This window comes from Melanostigma gelatinosum (genome assembly GCF_949748355.1).
Source record: "Melanostigma gelatinosum genome assembly, chromosome: 10".
In the NCBI taxonomy this organism is placed as follows: Eukaryota; Metazoa; Chordata; class Actinopteri; order Perciformes; family Zoarcidae; genus Melanostigma; species Melanostigma gelatinosum.
Genome location: NC_136643.1, coordinates 10,570,817 through 10,588,514, shown reverse-complemented (window position 1 = coordinate 10,588,514; position 17,698 = coordinate 10,570,817). Strand labels below are relative to the sequence as shown.

The following is a 17,698-nucleotide window of genomic DNA, read 5'->3' as shown; positions in this document are numbered from 1 at the left end:
GTAATTCTGTTACGGCACAATACGCACAGAGTGTCTGTACACCCTCCACTGCATGTGAGGACATCAAATCAATACAACACAGTGCTAAGCAGCAAAGAACTAATGCACTAGACAGCCCCTGGAGACAGCGGAGTCTGAAGGGAGTGTCCTGCCAGAGCCATTTGGTTGCCTCCGATAGGTCAAATCTTTGGGACAGGCCGCTTCCTCGGCCTCAGATTGGTGCTGGCAAGAGCGGTCAGCAGTCTGGCAACTGCTCGGTGGTCTCCGATTTCTCCGAGCCAGGGCTCCATTACTCCCTAATTACCAGTGGGATGAAGGGACGGGATATGTTTAATGATCTGAGCTACCTATCTACACAACGCTGAGGCAGAAGAAGCCAGACAAACTATAAAAGGGGGGATTTTAAATTCTGTGAGCAGTAAAAGGCTTGTTTTCACTGGACGGCCAGCTCAATGTTGCTCATTACTTTAGGTGCTCTATATTCCTGCGAAGCCATTCTGGTTTAATTTCAACCTCTCTAACATCCTCTTCTTACTTCGTATCCGTGTAAGACTCTGAATTTAATAGTCCTAATGCAATGCATGGGGAAATAATACTCTCAGCTGTGGCAGATACTACAGTAAAGGGATTTTTCTCCGAACCTGCTTTTGCTCAAGCTCCATTGGCACAAAACTCTTTCATGTCATCTTTGAAGTCAGTTGGAGGTGGAGGGACACAGGAGGAGGGCAACCCATGCCCAGGTGGTGGAGTCGCTATGCGAGTCCGATTTGGATGACAGACAATGGAGTGCAGTGATTTCAAGTATGGGACACAATAGCAATCAGAGATTTTAGAACAGGCTCTTATAATTCCAGTGTTTGGATACACTGAATCTCTAGTTGCATCCACACAGACACAGATGGACCAGTTATTCTGTCTGGTGAGAAATTCTGATGTGAGATAAAAAAAATCTGAACAACACACAGTATCACCAAAAAGCAACTTGAAGCCAGAGTGAAGATGAATTGAAGAAAATAAAACAAAAAATAGAATCAGCAGTCAACAGAGTGTATCCTTTGACGTGTGGTATAAACCCCACTAGAACTCAAAGGAGTTATACAATCCCATTCCTGTCAGCGGTGTTGCCAATATGGAGATGGAAATCTCCAAATAATGAATGGTGGATAAGAACTCTCATCTTTAGGAGCAGTAGCACTGTGGGTTACCATTGACATCAAACACATTTGATGCGTATAAAACTCAACTACTCTGTGGCTGGTTTGGCCACTTCTAATCAATTATAAGGAGGAGATACAAACAGTGTGATCACTGTTCAGCTAAAACATGCCGTCTAATGTTTTCTCATGAGCCAACTGCCCAACTTCCACTGCAGCATTAATATTTCATATTTAATGGAATGCTGAGCCAGAGAGCGACATTAAAATATTCATCATCTGCTGACTAATATATGGAGGAGGGTGTTCGCCCTGTTTTGTCAAGATCAAATGCCTCCACAGTAGTGATCAGGGAAACCTTCTGGGGTGAGGGCATATTTGGGGTTTTCATGTCCATTGAACGCATTCAGGTAAACATGCTACTAGTGATGTAGTACAAGCAGTGAGAGAGATTACCTATGGTGGGGAGGAGTTTTGGTGGATGGGTCAAACAAACACAGGACTTTGTTGAGTTATTGTGAAGCTAGTTTTATGACTTGTTTACGTATTTTACTTTGATTACGTATTTATTTTTACCCCACCATTATATATATACATATATATATATATATATATATATATATATATATATACACACACATATATATACACACATATATATACACATATATATACACACATATATACACACATATATATACACACATATATACACATGTATACATACATACATACATATGCCAAAACTAAGTGCTTTTGTTGCTTAAAGCTAACATGAGTTTTTGTTGCCGAAACCTTTAAATTGAATGAACATTTAAACAGTTTAATTGTATCGCGCTGTTAAGAAGACATTTCACATATTTCTGTTTGATTAAGTTGCCCATAAACCTGCAAACCAGCTGACCAATGTAATAAGCATCTTGCACTCTGCCAAACCCATCGGAGTTCCATTGAAAACACATGCTGAGCAAGTTCACTAAAAACAATCTCACTTATTTTTCTCTATATAAAAATCAATTATTCATGCTGAAAACTGAAAGTATTAGAGATGTATTTACTGATGTGATGGTGCAGCCATAAAATGAAACTACAGGCATCGTATACCCTACTACAGGTGTCGGAACAATCGGCAAACGAACCCAGAAGTGCACGCCCCCTGACTGCTGTTGGGGTTAAGGTGCTCACCAGCTGGTAAAAGCCAACCCCAGATTTGTTTTTTGTGTTTGGCCTTGTGATATTTGCGAGATTTTTTTCCAGCACTGTGTCCGCCATTTTCATAGCTTCATCTTGGATGCGCCCATACTATCTGGCATTATGTTTTTGTTGATGCCCAGGAAGAGAATGCAAACAGAGGGCATGGGACTTAGCAGATATAGACACCACCACACACTTCTAGTGGGTCAGAGACTCGAGTGATTTAGAGGGATTACTTCTGTATGAAACATCCTACATTCTGCCTTTAATTTCCCAAAGTAAAAGCTCATTTTCAAGCCAATAAGGCAACAAAAAACATTGGTGTTTTCAAAAAGGAAAAAGCATCGACCGCACATACAAATCTTTTGAAATTCACAAGGAGTATTAACCTATGAAAAATGGCATGTTCTTCTATACATTGTTCCAGGTGGAAGGGGCAGCATATTCTGCCCAGCTCTGTCCTACAGTAACTCTGGAAACATAATTTATAGAACGTTGTCAGTGATTGTGGGCCATATTGGTTTTGAAGACGTAAAGTGGCTCCAATCAAAAGTTGTATCATATAAATAGATCAAGTAACCGTGTAAAAGGAGTCACAAACCCATAGATAACTAACACTAGATTTAGCAGTTTCAGCTCTACAAAGGTTTTGCTTTTACAGCCTGCACAGTCAGTGCTTTGGTTTACTCTCAAAAAGCTCTGTGCACTCTACCTGCTCTGCACCAAACAGCAGCCTTTAGTGCCCTCAGGAGTTATTGGAGACCAAAGCTAAAAGGAGAGTGAATGTCTTGCATTCATCAGGTGACCAGAGACACAACTTAAGATGCTGCTCAGCGTCTGCTGGATGTGGATCAACCTAATTTAATCAAATGAAAAGAGAGTTGTCTCTACCTTTATTCTGAGCAAGAAAGTATCTCTAGGCTCTTGTATGCTACACTGCTTGATAGTTTGTCACTGTATGTTTGCTGTTCTTCACACAGATATTGTAAATTTTAACAATCCAGGTCCAGGCGAAGAGGATCGCATAGTGCTGTGATTTATCAAAATCCAGTTGGATGAAAATCTGCAATCAGTTTGTTTGCCTCTGCAGATTACGCCGCTTTCTGTTGCTTCTTGCTGGTTTTTATTGAGCAGTGTTTTAAACTGCTTCCCACTCCCACCATCCCTTCATCTGGGCATCAGTGATTGAAGGAGCTGGCACTCTTCCCAGAAAAACAAATCACAACTAACATAAATATCAGCATCAGTGTTTTGCTTTCCTTTTCGCCACACAGCTGATGTTTATCAGCCATTATTTCAAAATGTGCGGCTCACTGAATGAGATTGTTGCAAGTTTGCTATAAATATGGTCCAATCACACAAAAAAAATCTACCAACTACCACAAATATTTCTGTTACCTCCTTTGCACTTCTAATCTGCCACCGAACAGCAACACAGAGAATACAGATTCAGCAGAGTCTCCGCAATCGTCACTCTTTAATAATAACAATAACAATAAAGATAATAATAAAATAAATGGACATGTGACGACCCCTCCCTTCCACCAGGGGTCTGTGTCCTGTTTTCTCCTCAGTTGTCTTCCAGGAGTCTGACCAATGTCTTCCCTGTGCAATCCGCTCAAACAGTGTAAAAAACACATCTGGATACTTCTCGTTAAACTTAGGCAAGAGATGCAAATTACTCACAATATCGCGATGATGGAACTATTTCCCGCGTGCAAAACATCTCCAGAAAGCTTACCCTCTCTGACTAACGCCATCTTTCCCTGTTCTATTTTGTACCGCAACCACTCAATTTCTACTTGCTTATCCACTTCCACTCTGTTTCTCCTTCTCATGAGAAAACGAACAAAAGCAATTATTTCTGCTGCTCAAAAGGTAAGGTTCCCTGATGGAACTGAAAGTGCTGCTATTGACTGACCCAGTCCCTCTTGTTTAGCCACCAGCACCCCTCTCTCAATGAACTGCTTATTAACCATTGCCTTTTCCTTAAGCCGTTTATCACCAACATCACTTAAGATCAATACCATACTTTTCTGCAATCTTGAAGAGCTGATCTCTAGAGCAACGATCCAGAACCTCCTCACATGGAGCATCAACAAAGTCCTCTACCCCTGCCATAATAGACAAGGTCAAAGGCCACAACCAAAACCAGACAGCGTTTTCTAGGTCAACTAGTGCACTAAAAGAGACAATGATTTGTCCCCCAAACTGATGTGGAAGTCCCTCTCCCTAGACTGCCTATCCCAAACTAATCTACCTCACTGAACCCTAGTCTTCATGCAGATTAGCGGGAGGCTTTTTAAACACTTAAACCAACAGCCCGCTTAGGCCCCCAGCAAGCTGGCTGGCTACTCACCTGACAGCTATGGATGTGTCCCCAAGACAACTGCTCTGACCGCACACCACACAAAAACAACAAACAAACAAAAACAAACCAATGCAGCCACACGGACCCCGTTGCGTGACCTATCCAGGGACACTCCACAAAAGTCAAAAATGAACACACTAGAGGACCATGTACTCACTGCTGCCATAAAAAAATGCATCCCCCAAACACATTGTGTGCCGGACAAAACCATTATTATTCAGAACCAAATATCAGCCTCAAACCAATCAATTTGGACGGACAAAAAAAATTTGCCCCCACAAAAAACGAAGATGCATTCAATGAAGCAGTTTAACCATTATTGATTAGGTTTAAAGTAACATAAAAGACAAACGTAAACTAACAGTGACATATGAAGTCAGTGATTTCAGCAGTGTAAGTGAGTGTGTGCGTGGAAAGTGTGTATGCAATGTTGTATCGTGTAGAAACAAACCATAACCGCAAACAAAACCAAAATGGCTGTCTCAGGAAGGCGCGAGAGACCAACTGAGAATCCAGAGGGTTTTTATACTGGCTGGTCTGGCACACATGGCCAGCGTTGCTAATGGCCTCAGGTGCTTCCACTCTGCCTGACGACCCTCTGCCACCTGCAAGGACGGCAGCCAAACGAACAGGCCGACAGGGCAGAGGGTCGTCGCAGACATAAAATGCACATAAAAAATAAGACGAATATATAAAATGAAATAGAATATATGGACTGCATAACATAACATGGAAAATAAACCGATTTCATGAAGCTTATAATGAGGCTTTGCTACGGTTGCCAGTGGAGCTTAAGGCAATGCAACTTGTAGTAACAAGTGACCAAAGCTACCAACATCCATAAGAGGATCTCTTCAAAAACTGCAGCTGACGCAAGCTGGCAAGCAGCTGGTGATGTTTCTGTGGCAACCCACACTCAGCTGGGCCACATAGGTTTGCTTTAATATCCTCCACACACTCACACAAAACCACCTCAGAAAACTAAATAAACACATCGGTTCAGAGTTAAGAGTGACATTGATCAGCCATAGGAGGTAACATTGCAAAGAAGCTGTTCTGTCTCTCTATGGATGCTGTGTGTGTGTTGTAAGTAGAGAGTGCACACGTAATTGAGTGTAGGAAATTGAAGGGTCCACTTGCTATCAGCCTATTACTTCCTTCAAACCACTGTCACAATATGCTGTACACAGTGGATGACATGGTCCCCACTGTGCGTAATGACACATCACCGACTTAGTTGGCAGAGCTTTTTCTCCCTGAGAACACAGGCTAATAGCTAGGAAGCATTCTGCTATGCAGGGCTTGAGCACTTTCCACAGACCCATGCCTATGTGAGACACTGGAAGGGAACAATTAAGTCTTGAAGGCAGTTCAGTGCTTCTTTCAATCAAGATACATGATTCTGCCAATCCACAATTTTTTTTTCTTCAGCACTTACACTATGCCATTGTTAATCAGGTTTTGACAGTTATATTATTGTAGTTATTTACTATATGATTTCAAAGTTCGAAATCGAAAGCTCAGTCCAAACTATTTTCAATTGAGAAAACAATTGTGACACCCTTACTCATTAGACTTCAATTCAAAACCTTAAAATGGAGAATATTTCTTTTAGGTAATGTGTGAATTGCTCAGCCTCTCCAAGAAAGTTGATTATAAGGTGCTGGAAGAAGAGGTTGTTTAACCTTATATACAGGCCGAGCAGTGTGGATTCCGTCCTGGCCATAGAACAGTGGACCAGCTCTTTACAGTTGCCAGAATGTTGGAGGGGACATGGGAGTTTGCTCATCAAGTCCCCATGTGTTTTGTGGACTTGGAGAGGGATTTGGAGAGGGCTTATAACCCTGTCCCCTGGGGAGTCATGTGTGGGGTTCTGCATTAATATGGGATCACAGAGTTTATTGGTACGAGCGATTCGGTCTTTATATAACCAAAGTGAAAGCTGTTTCCGTATACTCGTCCAGAAAGTCAAACATATTTCCAACGGGTATGGTCTCCGCCAGGATTGACCCTTGTCATCGATTCGGTTTGTGATTTTCATGGACAGGATCTCAGGATGCCGCTGTGTGGGAGGGGAGGAGTCTTTGCAGATGATGTGGTTATGTTGGCTCTATCAGACCGTGACCTCCAGCACTCACTGGGGCGGTGTGCAGCCGAGTGTTAAGTGTTCAGACAGAGTCAGTACCTTTAAGTCCGATACCAGTGTTCTCTGCCAGAGAAGGTTGCATTGCGCCCCCGGCATTGGGAGTGAATCCTTGCCCCAAGCGATGGAGTTCAATTATCTCGGGGTCTTGTTCAAGAGTGAGAGTGGTGGGTCCAGTTAACGTGTTGAGAAGGGAACTGAGCCGGGAGGCAAGGCTCTTTATTTACCAATCGATCTACGTCTATCCACGCTCCGATCCTCACCTATGGTCATGACCTCTTGGTAGTGACTGTAAGAATGAGATTGTGGATACAAGCAACCGAAATAAGCTTCCTTCGTAGGATGGTTGGGCTCAGCCTTCGATATAGGAATGAGGAGCACAGATATCCTGAAGGAGCTTGGAGGCTCAGCTTCTTTGCATAGAAAAGGGGCCAGCAGAGGAAGTTCAAGCATCTGATCAGAATGCCTCCTGGATACCACCAGGCTCGTCCAACTGGGGGGAAAAAAGCCCCGGGGCAGAAACAAAATACTCTGGCTAGCATGTTAGCGATTAGCTCACCAGCAGTAGTTCGCCAGCTAATCCTACGTCAACAAGTTTCTAGAACTTCATATTCATGGCATTGATTTTTTGTTTTTTGCTGTGGACCCTTGCAATTGCTTGTCGAGCAATATCTGGGAAAACCCAATTTCTTATTGTCAATAAATGTCCAAATAATGATAAAACATTAGGGAGACCTTGTTTGAGCTCAAACTTCTTCTTTTTTTTTGCAACAGTATTGCAACAATTTAAGTTTGGTCTTGATGGTGTACTGCTGTGACCTCCCTATGTTATTTCGTACTTTGAAAGCATTCCTTGCCTCATTAAGACAGTTCTTGATGTCTTTATCTGTGCCCCCATCGTGTCTGACAGTGCTGCCCAAATATGTGAACGTGTCAGTTTTAGGGAGATCTTCTCCGTTAACCTGAATTGGTGAGGGATTGGGAATGTTCAGAGTCATCACTTCTGTTTTCTTTTTGCTGATCTTCAGGCCAATCTTCTGACCAAAATCACTGAGGCGGGATGTTTTCTCCTGCATGTGCCGATGAGCATGTGAAAGAAGAGAAATATCATCTGCATAGTCTAGATCTGCAAGTGATGAAAATAGTGTCCATCGAATGCCTCTATTTTGGTCTTCAGTTGTTTGTCTCATTACCCAGTCAATAGTAATATTGAAGAGCAAAGCTGACATCACACATCCTTGTCTCACACCTGTTTTTACTTGGAATTTTTGTAGACTGTTTCCAACCCTACATGTGAAGTTGGTATAAAAACTTTGGATCACATGAACTATATCTTCAGGGATCCCATAATGCCGCAATATACGCCAAAGGCTTTCACGATGAATGGAGTCAAATGCTTTTTCAAAGTCAACAAAGTTTATATACAGTTCCTGCCACTCTATGCTGCTCTATGATGTTACGTAATGTGAATATATGATCGTTGCAACTTCTACCCTTTCTGAAATCTGCCTGTTCTTTTCGGAGATGTTGGTCTACAGCATCTGTTATTCGATTAATAATAATCTTTGCCATGTTCTTACTTGGTATTGACAGAAGTGTAATTCCACGCCAGTTGTTAGTTTCTTTGAGAACCGTTCTTTGGTAATTTGATGATGATCCCCTCTGACCAGTCATTAGGTATTGTCTTATTCTCCCATATAGATGTAAAAAGTGGTTGCAGAATTGCTGCTGCCAGAATCGGGTCTGCTTTGAAGAGCTCTGCATTGAGGTTATCTGGGCCAGGGGTTTTCCTGTTTCTTAAGGATTTAATCGCGATTATAATTTCGTCTTTGGTTGGTGGTTCAATGCTGATATCCAAATCTGCTTCTACATCTTGGATGTTGGCCTGTGTTGTTGGTGGAGGCCTGTTCAGCACCTCGCTAAAATGCTCCGCCCATCTAGCTGCTTGGTCTGCTTCCATTGTAAGAACTTTCCCTGTTTATCTTCTATTGGTATATCAGATCTCCCCCTGTATTTGCCACTAATAATCTTGGTTAGCTTGTAGACCTTTCCTTGCTTAAGACCAAACTTAAATTGTACCAGAGCTGTGTTTTATCCACCCAGTTGTACGGTTATGAATGCTGGAGAATGACGCAAGACCTCAACAGACTATCAACCTTCCACACCAAGAGTTTAAGACGAATACTGCACATTTTCTGGCCAAATGAAGACTTGTATGATAAATGCCAAGAAAAATGCATGGAGACCATCCTAATGAGAAGAAGATGGGGATGGATAGGACATGTGTTGAGAAAAGATCTTGCTGATATCACAAGAACAGCCTTACATTGGACACCAGAAGGGAAAAGGAAAAGAGGCCGACCAAGAAACACACGGAGAAGAACTGTGGAGAAGGAGATGCAGAGCCTAAACCACTCATGGGGCACCATCCAGCGACTCGCCCAGGACAGACAGGAGTGGAAGACTTTTGTTGCTGCCCTACATGCCAAGAGGCATAAAGGGAAATGATGATGATTGCAACAACATCAAAAGCGCCATTTGAAATAACTGAAACAGGCCTTTTGTTTGACATTCATGATATACAAACAGTCGTAATGGGCAGCACTGGCCTGAGGGTTAGAGAACAGTGACGCATGCCTCTTTTAGAAATACCAGATCCAGCTGGGAAAATACTTGATTAGGGAAACAGGAAACACCACATCACAGGCTTTTTAAAAAAAAAATGCATTTGCATATCCATTTTTCAAATCTCTCAGATGCCAGTCAATTTCCAAAATTACTATTAACCCTGCTTCACTTCCCTTACATCTCAGAATGCAAACCAGCACTGCCAGCTGAAAAGAAAATGTCATATTTTTATTTTTTGCATTAAGTGGTTTTGCATACCACAGACGGAGTTTGTCTGTATGCTTACAGTATAACATATTATAATATTTTTCTTTAGTTTCTGTTCAAAGAATTGTTTGACATTTTGGAAAATAGAAAAAATTGACTTTGGACGTAGCCTATTCTGCCCATTTCCAGTTGTTATGCTAGCAAAGCTAAGCTAATTGCATTTTGGAATTAAATCTTTAAACACACAGACATCAGAGTGGTATGGATGGTTCTTCTCATCTAACTCTCGGCAAGAGGGCAGTTACCCACAATGAATATACACATGTTCATTGATTATGTTTTCTTTGCTTTCTTTCTTCTAGTGTATTCCTCGACGCACTTTCTATAGAAAAATGAATGAAATCAACAGGACTAACTCCAACAGCATGACCTTAATGCCACAGGGACTCTGCCACTGTTCTTACTCACTTAGCTGCTTGGGAGAGCTCCCGGGTCTAATTAGGGCAATTTAGATCAAGCTGAAAGCTGTTGGCTTTTTCACAAGATTATGCCATTCTGAACACCGGGCTGAATAGTTAACCTCCAAAAGGCAACAGAATCCCTGCAGCTCAGAACCGACTAGCTCTGGGCAAAACAAGCGTGTGTCTGGTTATATAAAATGTAATGTTTATGACATTTTTAAAACTGCAAAAGCCTATTTCACACGTTTATGGTTCCGAATCGAATGAAGAAAAAAGTTCTTATTACTGTAACACTTAATAACACCAGACATGACAGTAATGTACAGTGGGTTTTATTTACAGATGTTTGGTGTGTGTTTACTTAAGTCACGTTTCCATGTTCTGTAGCTTCCTTTTACAAGGTTAGATTATAGGAAAACCTAAAGTACTTCTTACCTGTTGTAGGTTGTCCAGCACATCTATCTCTGGGGCATGACCTCCTGTAGCCATGGGGCCTGGCGTGCAGCCAGTGTGTGAAGAACAGCTCTATGACGAGGGCACGGGTCTGCAGAAAAGACGGCTAGTGTGGCTGCTGTAAACTAAAGAGAGACTGGGTATGGTTGTGGGGAGGGATGTGTCGGGACGGACAGTCTGAAAGGTGATGAAAGGGGTGGCAGGTGTGGGGGTGGGGGTGGGGTCAGTGCTGTTGGGAGAGGGGAATAAGCCGGAGAGGGAGGGAAAGATGGGGTGCAGAGCAGCAGGGACCTCGGGGAGGACGAGGATCAGCCCTTCTCTTTCACGGCTGGGGATCCAGGAAGCCTTTGGGGTGGCATAACCTGCAGGAGGGTGGACAGGACAGACAAAGTCACTCGTCGGATATGAGGAATATATAAGCAACTGTTGCACAGTAACCAAGCACAGTAAATGATCAACACATGCTGAGAAATACACAAAGTGAATAGTAATGTTCAAAGTGAACAGCTATATTCTGATCAAAATGCTTCAAATTCCTGCAAAATAAAATGTGTCAATATGTCAGTTTGTTACCTTTGCAAATATTAATATATATATATGTATATTTTTTTAATTAATAAATGCATCTGTTGTGAATCACTGGTTCCCTGTTGTGTTTTTTTTCAGCTTCAACGGTATCAGAGAGGGTGTTGACATGCAACAAGAGCCCGTCTGGACTCAAAGCTAGGGTCTTGTGGTCACGCCCATGTCAACCCTCCTCTTGTCATACTGTATTCAACTTTAGGGGGGACATTATACTTCTAGTGTCTCAGTGGAGTGAAAGGTGAACACGATGCATTGATCTGAATAACACTTATTTTCCACATTACATCCTCTGGGACGGTGTAGTACTTGTACCAGGGGATCTTCCTTCAAGAACATGTGACAATTCATCCCTTTCCTCTCCTGCCATACTTCTCTTGGGCCGGGTTAAGAGCTGGATGCAACCCGTATTTGAACAACAAATGATCTAACAAGCCTCATTATCTTTTCACCGTGTGCAAAATTAGTATTGGTAGAAACAAGTTCTTTATCAATCTTAATTTCAAAATGATTTGTTTGTGGGGCATGTTGCAAACAGAACCAGAATCCGCAGTTGAATGAAACAGACCAGGGCTGTCTCTATCAAGGTACCAGACGGTTTGCTCCCGCTATAAGCAGTCCAGAGAGTCACATAATCAATTCATTTGGCATATTCTAAATCTGGCTGGTAGCACAAGTTTGGAAAACTCCCCGTGAGCAACACAAAGTCATAGTCTTTGTTGTTCAAGTAACTATATCATGATTATAAAAAGGTATAAATTATCCCAGTTTAAAGTAGCATTATCTGATTATTTGTCCACTTAGGGGCAGTGGAACAAAGTTGAAGTTATTATGGCTAACACATTAGCAAACAATTGTACATCCAGCAGTCGCAGAGCAATATTAGCATTAATTTAGGAGGCATTTCTCTGTCCACCTGGTGAATGTGAGTCGAACATTCACTGTCCTTTTAGCTCTGTTAGGCCTCTGCCAACTCCTGTGGGACATTTTCACCGGCTAAAGCCCCTTAAAACAGGGACTAGGACCATTTTAAGGAACTCATTGCATTTCAACCTCATGGACCAGGGTCGAAATTATAATTTTTTTCCACGTCTTTTAATTTCAGTAACATATTCCTTCATCTTTATACTCACTTCTCAGTCTAATCTGGGTACCACTGTAGCACACACGCATGCATAAACAAACAAGGGAGGGCACCTTGGGACCGCTTAATTATGCCGATGATGCCAAAATAGAAGCCGCTGATTATTTTGGTTTTCACGTGGAGGAAAACAGGTGCGTCTCATCCTTGTAAACATGCTAAAGATTGCTGGTCAGCAATTATTCAGAACAGTGTGAGTCGAGATAGTCACTCAGTGTTAGTCTCCAGAATTTGAGTCGATCTGCAGTGCTTACGTTCCCCTTTGTAATATCAACAGGCAACACCAGAATGTTCTACCCCTGCTGAATACAACGTTACAGCAGCGCATGCAGTGATGGGACAAAACAAAAAAACACAGACTGAATTGAGCATACATCATTACAATTAGATACTGCCTCCACAGAGAGGCCGATGGAATATAGCTGATAAATCCCAAGTGACCCACTCTGTTTGGAGCTGCTGTTTTCCCGCTGTCACAACAAGAGGCTCCACATCTGTCTCTGTTTTATTCAGCTGACTCACTCGGAGACATTACGCACAAGGCGCTGCACATATAAAACTATGGGATGAGTATGCAGTATGGCACATGGGCAATTGTTGTGCCCAAATGTGGCATTAATTATAGCTGTGCTGCATCGCCAAGAACAACAGGCTCAAGAACAACAGGCAGGGACAAATCCATTCTGAGCAACTTATACCACCTTTTCGTTACTACAATTCATTTGTGCTGTTTAAATATGCTATGGGAAAAATACCCGCTCCTGCCCACCGCCACCTGACTGACTGCTACCCCTTCATACCAGCTGTGTAATCAGAGAGCTGTGCACGGCTCGCCCTTTGAATGTGTGAAGGGGACGCTGACATACATAAGTGACTGCCATTGATAATGTTGTGGGGGCGGAGCTGCTGAGGAATGCCAAACAGATACAAGAAGAGGAAAACGAAACCTCTGGTGAATGTCAGGGCTACAATACAGATGATGAGGGTGACGCAGGACGGAGCCCCTTAAAATACTCAGCCACATATTTCACTGCTGAGAAGAAATACGGGGCCCACACGCTCGGTCAAATGGACGAGAGGGCAGCACACTCATCACCTGATGCTACGTTTCAGCCACCAAGACACACTGACATGAAAGATGTGGCCGACAACTGAATAGTTAGGTCATACAAATATTAAATGAATGTTAACCACAAATGTACATTTTTGTAAAATGTTTTTTTTCTTACTTGTTTTTATCACAATTGAATGGAACTAGTCCAGACATCAGATATATAAAAAAACGAATACAAAAATTGAATTAAAATTCTGAAAAAAACTGATTTCTCAAGTCCCAAAGTAATGCCATCCGATGTCTTATTTTGTCGACCAATCCTCGAAAGATCGAACAATATTGACTGAATTATCAAATTGCTTATCAGAATCTTGTTTTTCTGTTGATTGATTAATTGAATAGTTGTTTCAGCTAGTTTGTTGGCTTAAGTGACTGGTAAGGTTGCATTCAATTATATCTAAATATGTTTGCATCTCACAATAATACCACTGCTGCCGATGAACAGTAGCCTCTTCAAGCCATTTATTTGATTGCAACAATTAACAATGCTGCACTATTAAATATTACATTCGTCATCTAGCAGACGCTTTTATTCAAAGCGACTTACAATAAGTGTATTCAACAGTTATTCAAGAGAACTACTCGTCACCAGAAGTCATTAGTGCATCTCCTTTTTTAAACAAGCATCTAAGAGCATGAACCAGAGCATAAAGTACAGACAGAGTACAGTGCAGAAACAAACATACAAATACAATAAGTGCAACAAACTAATATGAATACAATAAGCACTATTAAGAGGGTCATTTTTTAAGATAATTTGCATCTTGACTTATGAAACTGGATAAAAATAACTACACTCATAATTCTGCTGTATTACATAATATCAGAAAAAAAAGAAGTGATGTTAAGAATGAAATGAAATGCCATTTTTGCCAGGCAGCTTCCAAAGAAAGCTAAGACCATGAGAGACAGAGGCTGGTTTGTGTGGAGGGTCCTAACTGAACACTGAACAGTGTTATTAACACAGAAGCAGCAATGGAAACATGTTTGTTTGCTTATTTTTCAGCAGCTTGGTGTTTGTTGCACATCATTTCATCAAGATGGGTCTTTGTGCAAAATGGCACGACAAATTGAACTCCCGATGCCAAAGCAATATCTGCCCTGTGGCCTCACACAGGTTGTAGGGATTGAATCAACTAAAGGGGATTTCCACACGTGTCAGGAATATTAGTGAATGTCGCCATCAGTCGTCAGCTCACTGCTTTACTTACATCCATCCTATAAACCTGTATTATTATGTTTATCCCAATGCATCTACTGATAGCATTTCTTTAAAAGTCTAGTCTGGAGCAATACACTGATTCTTAATAACAATCTATCCATTCGATTTTTGCTTATTGGCGGCTGGGTTGCAGGGGCAGCTGCATATTCCAGATGTCCTTTCTCCTCAGCAATATTTTCCAGCTCTTCCTGGTGGACCCCGAGGTGTTCCCAGGACAGACGATATATCGAATCTCTCCAGCGTGTTCTGGGTTACCCGAGGGCTTCTTACCCGTTGGACGTGCCCGGAAACACTTTAAAAAGGGAGGCGTCCAGGAGGCATCCTGACCAGCCTGAACTGTCTCAGCTGGTCCCTTTCGACACAAAGGAGCAGCGGCTCTACTTCGAGCTCCCTCTGGATGTCTGAGCTTCTCACTCCACCTCTAAGGCTGATCCCAGCCACCCTACGAAGGAAGCTCACTTTGGCCACATGTATCCGCGATCTCATTCCATCGGTCACTACCCAAAGCTCATGAGCTCAGCTCCCGCTTTACCACAACAGGTCCGGCACAATGCTCGCATCACTGCTGATGCTGTACAGAACCACCTGTCCCTTTGCGCTGTGAGGCAAATTTGTGATTTTGGGTTATACTGTCACGTGGGTGTGGTGGAGGACTCAAATGCAGACCAGACCAGAAGTAGAGTGACGCAGGTATTTAATGAAACAGAACAGAAAACTTACAGGAACATAACAGGGAATCCACGGACGAGACAAGAGACGAGGGGGGAAATCCAGCAGGACAAGGCAGGCAGACGGGGAAAACCCGGGAACAGGACCAGCCAAACGGGCGGGTAGACATGAAAATGATCTGGCAGTGAGTGCGTGTGTGTGACTGGGGTTTAGATGGTGACGCAGCAGAGTGAGCAGGTGAGAGTAATGAGCTGACGAGGTGCGTTTGACTGGCAGGTGCACTGAATAAACTGATTAGGTGAGTGAGAGATGGAAAAAACTGGATAATGGTGGCAGAGCTGTGACATATACAAAATAAATTTAATTGAATTGGATCGGATGCTCCATTTTACATGAACAAGACCTGAAAATACTTGAACTTGAAGGAGCAATCCATCAAGTCAATAACCTGATGCATTAAAAATGAAATGTCACATCATCAAACGCATCATTTAGTTACCCTTTATGTATAAAATCAGCATTAAACATGCCAATTTTAGTTGTTCTGTTCTGTGTTTTCTGTTTCTGTTCTGGCGCTGAAGAAACCAGTGAGTGATTATCTTCGATCAGAAACTGAACAAGACTGACTCTTGGCTTCGGTGCGGAGACATCTTGCAGACTTTCACAGTACATAATGACAAACGTGGACGGGACTTAACACTCAGTGCAGAGGGAGAATGTAAGATCACAAGTTACTGCAAACCCCAACGTGTTAAACCCACGCGTATCGTGTTGCAGCATAACTAACACTGCTCAGTACTTGATGTAGCCTTGCATATATGCACATCTTTTTATCAACAAACGGCCAGCAATGCCAAAAATACCATCTGTCCAAGCACAATGCTATCACGTCGGCCAGAAAGCCTGAACAGAGGCCACCAGCAGAGTCCTCATTAGGTATTTGCCCGGTAGGTACCAACCTCCCCCTAACTCCAGGCCAGACCAAGCCACTCCAGGCACAGCCTTGAGCAATTATCTAAAACCCTATATTTACAAATGTCCAGGACGCTACAGATGCTTTGAATAAATTGAGTCGATCTGATAATACTGTCTGGAGCTTTATGGTTTCCTGCTCTAATATTGATCACTCGGACGGCCTTGGAGAAGTCAGGCCTTATCTGGCAGATAGAGAGAGACTCCTTATGTTGTTTTAAAAGACAAATTTTGACGCTGTGCCATAAACAAAATTCAATTCACCGCTATTATTATTTGGTTGTCGGCATAAATCTCAGTGCTGACTCAAGGCCAATTCAAACCAAAGCTCCTGTATTTGCATGGTGAGATATATGTTTATTATGTAGGCTATGGTGAACTAACCTATTAGTCACGTAGCCCCAAATCATCCAGTTTTATCTTAAGTGACAAGAGTTTACACAATTTGAAAATGTGTAATATTGTTATTGTATGAAAGAAATGTAAAAATAGAGTTTCCTTTCTGTATGCAGAGCCTACTGTAGTTCACACTGCTTCTGAAATCCCACCCCCTGCTTCTTCTTGCTCGGACATAAGTGGTACATGAATCAATACTTGCACTCAATTCTGAAACTTCTTATTTATAAAACATTTGTGGCTAAAAAAGGTCTCGGATTACCACAGCCGATGTGGTTCCCGCCGGAACTGCACAGCCAGCAGCTTTAAAGCCTTCAAATAGAGGAAATCCTGTGATGCGCCATTAGTTTACTCTCCTCAGTGGACGATTTTGCTGAGTCATTACTATGTGACCCCTATCCACCTCCGGAGTCTGTCTGAACTTGAAGCTCAGACTAGTTCACACGGCTCGCATGTGACCTACACAGCATCAGATCTCATTGTTATTATTATTATTTAGCAAGACGCCAATGCACTTTCTCTTGCACAAGCGAAACACTGCAGCACAGCAACGACTGTAAACATACTACAGTCAGTAAGCCACCGCCTCCGGAGCGACACACACACACACACACACACACACACACACACACACACACGCACACGCACACGCACAAACACACACACACACGATGAGGACGTCCCTGCTTCGCAGTGCAGCCCTGCACCCGAAGGCAACCCTACACCTGCAAAGACAGACAGTCCAGCATTGATTGCACATCTCAGTCCAAGCAACAACAACAAAAAGCCAGCCAGTCATCTCCTCTGCTCACGCACACACGTGTGTCTTTGTTGCATACCAATTACCCGAGCAGCGACCAGCGTCATCGCGATGCCAGTGCGTAGTTGCCCACTCAAAAGTCAACGCAGTAGCATTTTCGCGTTTGACACCGCCGTATCAAATTGTGCGCCTTACCTGCGATTTCGGAGGGCAGTCCAACGGGTGGCGAAA

The 17,698-nt window shown here is 42.6% G+C and overlaps 1 protein-coding gene across 2 annotated transcripts in view; it reads right to left on the bottom strand.

The window, feature by feature from the left end:
* slc4a3 (solute carrier family 4 member 3) overlaps window positions 1-10,650 on the bottom strand; it is a gene marked incomplete at both ends in the record, with an annotated part of 44,622 nt that extends 33,972 nt beyond the window's left edge. The window contains one exon of one of the 2 annotated variants that reach the window (XM_079276387.1): window positions 10,594-10,650. In XM_079276387.1, coding sequence (XP_079132513.1) covers window positions 10,594-10,647 — 54 coding nt within the window. The remainder of the gene's footprint in view (window positions 1-10,593) is intronic. The other variant, XM_079276386.1, reaches the window with a different exon arrangement.
* Between the last annotated feature and the right edge of the window lie 7,048 nt (window positions 10,651-17,698).